Source organism: Coffea arabica, chromosome 9e (genome assembly GCF_036785885.1).
Source record: "Coffea arabica cultivar ET-39 chromosome 9e, Coffea Arabica ET-39 HiFi, whole genome shotgun sequence".
In the NCBI taxonomy this organism is placed as follows: domain Eukaryota; kingdom Viridiplantae; phylum Streptophyta; class Magnoliopsida; order Gentianales; family Rubiaceae; genus Coffea; species Coffea arabica.
The window spans coordinates 17,876,936-17,884,438 of record NC_092327.1 but is presented as its reverse complement, the minus strand read 5'-3'; the positions used below and the strand labels follow the sequence as shown (position 1 = coordinate 17,884,438).

The following is a 7,503-nucleotide window of genomic DNA, read 5'->3' as shown; positions in this document are numbered from 1 at the left end:
ACAACGATTCAAGAATTCGAAGGATACCATTGTTCCCACTGTTAGATGCAAAGCTAGCACCGATGCCAGCACCAATTTTTTTTTTTTAAACATACGCATATCTCAAGGTTTAGAGTCAAGGTATTACTCTTTCTTATGATAGGCTGCCAATCCACTGAAAATCATAACAATCCCACCAAGGAAAAAATGAAAAATATATACCTCCGAAATTTCCCGATCTTTTATGGTCTTTTTAAATTTCGATCATAAAAAAATACACTGTTATGGTCTTTTATGGTCATTTTTTATGGACATCTGTACGAGGGGAGAAATGACGAAAGCTTAAGCATCCAAACTACGTGATGTAACTCTATATAACTTTTCAAAAGAAGAACTTCATATGCATCTGTCCCAGAACAAAAATGTAAACAAAAAAGCTTCACATGCATATACCCGTGAACAATGGTTTTATTAGTACTAAAGGGATAAGAGGGACAACTGTTCCTCAACAGAGCAGTCGACATGACAAGATATCCGACAAGAAAAAGGGATGAGAATCAGACCAAGGCCTCGCTGTTCCACTGGAGAAGCAGGAGAACGTCTAATACAACGATATTCAACTGCATCTTGAAGGATGATATTTCCTTGCTTATCCATGCAGTAGAAATTACCCAAGAAGAATCTTCCATCTTTGATCCCTACTAACATTCGACGGGACAGCAGCCTTTTCACTCTGCTCACATAATTCAAAGTTGTTGACTCCAACCCTTCTGAGCTTCTTCTCTGATGTACAGATGATGTCTCTTCTTCTTGTTTGGGATCCATTCACCTTGAACAATTTCCTAGAACGGTGAGAATTTGAACAAGTTGCTTCGTAGGCTTTAACAAATTCCTTTACAGATAAATATGGCCCTCTGAACTGCGACAAGCGAGCACAAAGGATACAAATAACCCAGTGAGCATGCTATTGCCAATCACAAACATATCTAAACAAAATCTTGATTCTGTTTTGTAACTTCCAAGAGGCACACCAGATAATAGTTAAGAAGGTAAACTGACTTTGGCTTTATTTAGCTCTGCCTCCTTTCATTTAAACTTTTTTTGGAGCAAGGTGCTAGGGAGGTGGGAAAGAGTTCATCATTTCTTCACCTGTGTCCTAGAATACAGTTTCGAACTCATGCAATGAATACCCCTCCTTTACACCTGAAAAAAACAGAAACAACAGCTTAAAATTGGAAAGAAAGAATATCATCGGAAGTTAAAAAAGGCAGTAAGGGTAAATGTTAACTTGCACAACATCCATAAGGACCATAACCCTCGCATAAGAGGATTGTAGTACTACTAGATTTCTGCCAACTAAAATATGGATGACAAGATCATGTACAAATTTCTTCAAAAGACTAAATTAAATATATGTTATGCGTCTTCACAACTTTACCAAGCCGCGAGCAACCCAAGCTACTAAATTAGGAGGACAATTGGTCCTACCTGTTGGCTCATTACCAAAAACAAACTAACATGGTGCCAGCAAGGTGTCATAAATATTTATAGAACTACATTTCATATTTCAAACATTTTAACCAGCACTTAAATGCAAGTTACCACGCAAGTTACCATTTAAGAAACTCTTTGAGCAATACTGTCTCAACACAGGATTGGTATTATAAACTGTAGCAATAACAAAAATGACAACATTCTCAATTTTTTTCCTCAAAAGAGGCTTAACGGATTTTAAAATGCTCTTCATACTAAAATACAACATGAGACCTTTTATAAATTGAAAAGATTCTCTTTGATTATGTCAAATTAAGGCTTTTTTAAGTGAGATCACTCGACATTTGCAGAAAATTGGCATTTTCAACTGAAAACTATAGAAATATTAGAAGATAAAGTAGAGAATCATAACCCCTGGAAGAAAGAATATAACACTTATAAGTTGAGACTAAACCAAGGTAGAAAACCAAGAAAAATACTGCCAACTAAAAAGTTTGTAACTAAACAATCTCAGAACATAGGATAGATATGAGTGGAAGAATATGATACAATATTTTTCAAGTACCCAACTCAGATTTTAAAACAAGAATGGAAAAAATGAGATATGCAGACAGGGATGAGGAATAACTAGTGAAGAAGGGACATTTTTTGGTTGATAATGGTAACAATGCAAATTTCCAAAGTTGGGAATCAAGTACGACTAGAGATCTGAAATTTCTTTTCCTCTTACAATTTTTTTCTCTGCAATGACTCGTGAGTCTATATCTTTTTTCTTTATGGTTCTCCCTGCTTGTGTCCTTGCGAAATCTGTTTTAGGACTTCATTTTTAAATCACCCTGAGGGAAAAAAAAGGTAGGGAAACTCAGAACACCAAGGTCCTATAAGGCCCCAGTTTTGACCCTTTTTAACCTCAGTCCCAACATGGTTCTGAATCGAGGTTTCAGCAACTAATTAAATGGACAAGCAACCAGTTCTAGGTAAAAGTAGCTTGTCTGGTCCAGGCTTGATTATAATTAAAATTGGCCAGAACAGATTGTTTTGACAGAGGAAACTACTGGTTTCGCAAAGACACACAGGAAAAGTAGAAAATAGATGAGATAGTTTTAACTCTGAACTATCTAATTGGGAGTTAGAGAATGACAAACTACTCATCTTATTACAAAGACAACAAACTGGATGATCAAACTTCAAAGACAGCAGCAAGAACATAGCAAATCAACTATATTATACGTTTAAATGCTAGGCTTTACACTCTAACACGTTCACTTACTACTGATACAGTTACATGTCAACAAAAGCTGCTGACTAGCTTAAACAGGTTTTTAATGTTTGGCTTCACCTACTCTGGCAGACTCTTTTAATGTTAAGGACAGCAGTAGTCGATCATCAAGTAGCACATGCTAAGCATGTGAGAATTTGGACCTTTTGCAAACAATGTACATGTTAAAACAAAATGTCACACACACACAGGTGATTTTGCGGATCAACATATCAGAAACTGCTATAGATTAAACAACAAAAATCTTTCGTTCTTCTCATCCACTTTGTATCATCATACTATCAGCTATTTAATTTCCATTCCTCCAATTTATTCAAGTACTGATCATATCTTTTTTTTTCTTCTATCGCCATCTTCAAATTTTCTTTACCTTTTCCTACTCCTCTCATCTTCATTTCCCTTCGTTGGATTAGGCTTTCCAAGATTTACTTGTCCTCCTATTAGAACATTGCTTATGCAGATTTCTTAATAGGATATACTAAAAAACTTCCTTTGTAGCCCATTAAAATTTCCATTATTTCTTTTAGATTTTCTTCCTGCTTCTTGGAAAACATTATTCTCACCTACTACTAATTCTCTTACTCTTACAACGTAAACTTATAATTCAAATTCTGGAGAACTTAACCCTATCTCTCTTATTGGATAAATTACCACTAAAGTTCTATAATTTTTACTTCCAACATTTTTTTGGTGTTATTTTCTGCTATGCTTAATCAAAACTTGCATATTCTTTTGAATTATGCTAGCAGAACATCAGTATTCAGATCAAATCAGCACTTATTCAAGGTTCTGCTTTCACCTGTCATGCCCAAATTTAGTCTTAACCACTGCAAGACGAAAAAGTATATAAAATAGTTTTGAAATTTTCGATGAAACACAAAACAAAGGGATGAAAAGATGATAAAAAGAAAAAAATGGTAAGAATGATTTGAGAGGATCAAAGAAATGCTCCCTCACATTCTGCATTTGTCTGCTTTATAGTCCCTCACTTTCAAAAGGATGCAATTTAATCCCAATTTAATCCCTCAGAGTGGACATGATGCAAAAACATTTTAGAACTTAGACTGTTGCGTTAGCATACTGTTAATTCCATGTGTTTTGTAGTTTTAGGATCAGTTTTGTTTAGCTGGTGCATATGTACTAGGCATGTGCCTCATAAGGGTATTTTCGTCTTCTTCAGTTTAAGGCAACAACATGTTCAGAGCCCTTTAAGTACCCATTTTAGGCACCGCCAGAAGTTTTTCATCTCAGTTATAGCCTAAAATTTACACTTAATCTACTACGCAATCAAATAGCCTAGAAGCTGACATCCCTGAAAATTTTGTGTTTTCTCTTCATCAATCCTAGAATTTTTGTGCTGCTACCAAGCATTACTCTTAGCTTTCAGCATGAATTTAGAATGAACAATTTTTGTCTCAAAACCATCTCAGGCCACCTTTTGGCCCGACAAAACTTACATAACAGCTATGTATTCCTAATTTTAGGGCCAAACAAGACCCATTTCTCCCAAATATCATCACATGTTGGTCGAATGTCTACTGCCACTCAAAAAGTAGTAGTAGACTTAAATTGGAAATCATAATAAAGCAAAATCAGTCTCCCTAAGTTGACTGGTGAACCTATATTAATCAAATACCCAGCCACCAGAAATGTGTCCTCACTAGCATCAACCACATCATTCACCACCAAAGTTTTCTAGCCAAAACAGCTCCAGTCATGTACTCAATCTTCTCTGGCCAAAACAGCTCCAGTCATATACTCAATCTTATCGGCCAGCCTTGTCCACTACCAACAGACATCCTTGTATTGACACTCAACCCAAAATTCATCCAAACAACAAATTAGTTTGAACAATATGAATAGCTCCAGACTTCACGTCTGAATTTGACCAATTAAAGACACCAAAAAGGGTTATTGAAAATATACTTTGGCTCCCCATAAATTCATTTCCTTCTGATCTTGAACAGACCCCTCTTAGTTTGAGCTATTAAAGCTCCTGAGTTAGAGCCATTAGGTCAGACTAGATAAAGGACGCTTCTAGGTTGGAAAAATTTTGTTCAAACAAATTGCGTAATTTCCATTTCTCAAGGAAAACTTTTCTTCTCAAAATAATGAGCCTGATGAGCAGGTTTTTCACTGCAGGTTCTACATTTTTAGTGGGACTAGACATGTGATTGGCATACACTAGCATCTGGGTAAGGCAGGCATGTGATGCCTCTTTTGCACATGAGATTACCACCAAGACATGTGACTTTTTCATGCCATAAAGCCGCATAGATTGGCATTGGAACCAAAATGGTACTTTCTATATTCTATACATGAAGGACCAAATTGCATCAATTTCAAAGTGGGGGGCTTCAAAAGGACAAACACAACATGTGAAGGAATATTTTTTTTTCAAAAATTAGGAGTTGCCACTCTTTACTGGGTTCTAAGTGTACCAAGTTACTAGTAGAAAGAAAAAAACAGGAATGAAACAATAAATTGATTTAAACACAGACCAACATGCATTCAGTTAATTTAAAGGAGAATTTGAACACTTCGGTAAGCATGAACAATTTAAGAGAAATAGACGCACAAAAACATAAAAGAGAGAGGTTTTGATCTTGAGCCTCTGTTGGAAAATGCTGCAAGAATAAAGCACGCATTCTATCACAAACATTCACATTCACAATAATAAATATGAATGAATAAATAAAACAAATAGGCACAACTGAGTTCCAAAAATCAGAGAAAACTCATTAAAGCTAATGAATATCTCCTTTGGAAAAAAAAAGCATAAAATTTGACGTTTGTAAACTTAATAAAAACTTTTAAAACAAACAGCTGAGTAATCTGAACATATGGTCAGCTTCCGGTCCATATCCCGGAGATGGTAGACCCGGTGGAAACTCGTTCAGACTCGGAAGATTCGGGCAGAGTCGACTCTGGGACTCAAAAGAGCGGCCGAGTCAACCCGTATGGACTCATCAGATATCCATGAACGGAGGTTTTCACCATGATTTTCATGGACTTTTAGGGTATCAACAAATTATTATTAAAAAAACTTACCCGTATCCAATTTATGAGAAATTGCACAGAAAGACAGCCATAAGAAGTCAATCTTTAACCCAAGATTCTCTCTTTGAAGACTCTTCACTAAACAGCAAGTGGGTAGCAGATATTCAAAAGAAGGAGAAGGAAAAGTAAAAAGGCGAAGAAGACGAGGAAGCTTTCAATATCATATTCACGGCGGCGGGTGGCGGTGAATTTTGGAGAAGAGATGGGAGGGAGGAAAGAAGAACGCCAGGGCCCTGTGGCTGCTTTGACCAGATAGTGCCAATCTGGTTTGAAGCTGTACAATGTGAGAAGGGTTAACCGTAATTTAACCCCTTGAGTTATATCTAATTCTCACTTCACCCCTTAACCTTTATTCTGTATCACTTAACTCCTTGAGGGACAAAAATAGCTTTTATTATGTAATTTTTTTCCTTTTTTATCCCGTTTGTCTTTTTCATTCTAAATTAGTTTTATTTTTGTAAATTTTTGTTTCTAAGACAATATTCTGTAACAGAAAATTAGAATGCCCATTCTCTAATTTATATAATTAAAAAACTATATATATATATATATTTTTTAAAAGTCAAATTCATTTATTTTCCAATTTAAGAAACCAAGAAAAAATTTTATTATATTTCCTTGTAATTACACTATTCACAGTCAATTACTCATTTTTACAATCACACATTCACATGTCAATACTAAACATTTTATTTGTTATTTTTCCTATAATGAAATTTTGGTTGGTAAGATTTTTTTCTAACCATTTTTTAAAATTAATCAATTGTTAGTGTATTCCCTAATATATATATATATATATATATATATATATATATATATATATATATATATTTATACACTCATCTCAATTCTTATGCAAAACTTTACCACCACCAATTAGAGTGGTCAAAATTAAATCATGGGTTAAAGTTCAATAATTTAAGGAATTAAAAATTTTGAAAATAAAAGCTTAGTATAATAGAGAAGTATTTTTGTCTTTAAGGGGATTAAGTAATAAAGATTAGAGGTAAAAGTGAAAATTAGGATATACTTAAGGGGATAAATTGTCATTAACCCAAGTGAAAATGATAAAGAGATAATTTCAAAATACCCTTCTCTGATGTATCTTTTAGAACCATTGAATTTTAAAAAATCTCATTTATCTCCCCTACTTTGGATATTTTTTTCAACTTTTGCAACAAGATTCAAAAAATAATGTTAAAAAAACTCATTTTAGATGAGAGAGGATAATCTGATTCTAAATTTACATTTTTTTGTGGACTCTTAATTGTCATAACATATTAATTTCATTTCTTAATTTTTGTAAATTTGGTTAATATGGTTCATTAATTGAAATTCAAAAGTTAATAGCAGGACCCTTTAATAGCTTTTTATATCATTGGTTTGGAAAAGAAATATTAAGATATTTAAATTATAAATAGTTTACAATACTTGTAAAAATAACTTGAAATATTTTATAATAATGAAAATAACTTTTGTTACCAACTTGAAAACGTCACAAACTGTAAGGCCCGAAAACAATTTAAGAGGGGAGTGACTTAGGTTGATTATAAAACTAATCAAGTTATGGGCACTTTTTGTTCAATATGAAATTTACCATCTTTTCTAAATGATCATACAATGAATCAATCAATAAATGAACAAAATGTGAGGACCCAAAATTTTTCTTATTTTTATTTTATTTCACTGGT

General features: G+C 33.9%; 1 protein-coding gene across 6 annotated transcripts; it reads right to left on the bottom strand.

Moving 5' to 3' along the window:
- Positions 1-321: 321 nt before the first annotated feature.
- LOC113709318 (uncharacterized) lies at positions 322-6,110 on the bottom strand. 6 transcript variants are annotated; one of them, XM_027232064.2, is made up of 3 exons: positions 5,804-6,110; positions 1,011-1,182; positions 322-898 (listed from the first exon to the last, which is right to left on the bottom strand). In XM_027232064.2, the coding sequence occupies exon 3, from the start codon at positions 802-804 to the stop codon at positions 457-459; it is 348 nt and encodes a 115-aa protein (XP_027087865.1). In that variant the 5' UTR covers positions 805-898; positions 1,011-1,182; positions 5,804-6,110; the 3' UTR covers positions 322-456. The 6 variants fall into 6 exon arrangements, with proteins under 6 accessions (XP_027087865.1, XP_027087866.1, XP_027087868.1 ...); XM_027232065.2 differs by having other exon boundaries at positions 322-893; XM_027232067.2 differs by having other exon boundaries at positions 322-893; positions 1,039-1,182.
- Between the last annotated feature and the right edge of the window lie 1,393 nt (positions 6,111-7,503).

Bases quoted from the DNA above. Each gene is read 5' to 3' on its own strand.
- LOC113709318 (XM_027232062.2), bottom strand. From the start codon at position 804: ATGGATCCCAAACAAGAAGAAGAGACATCATCTGTACATCAGAGAAGA.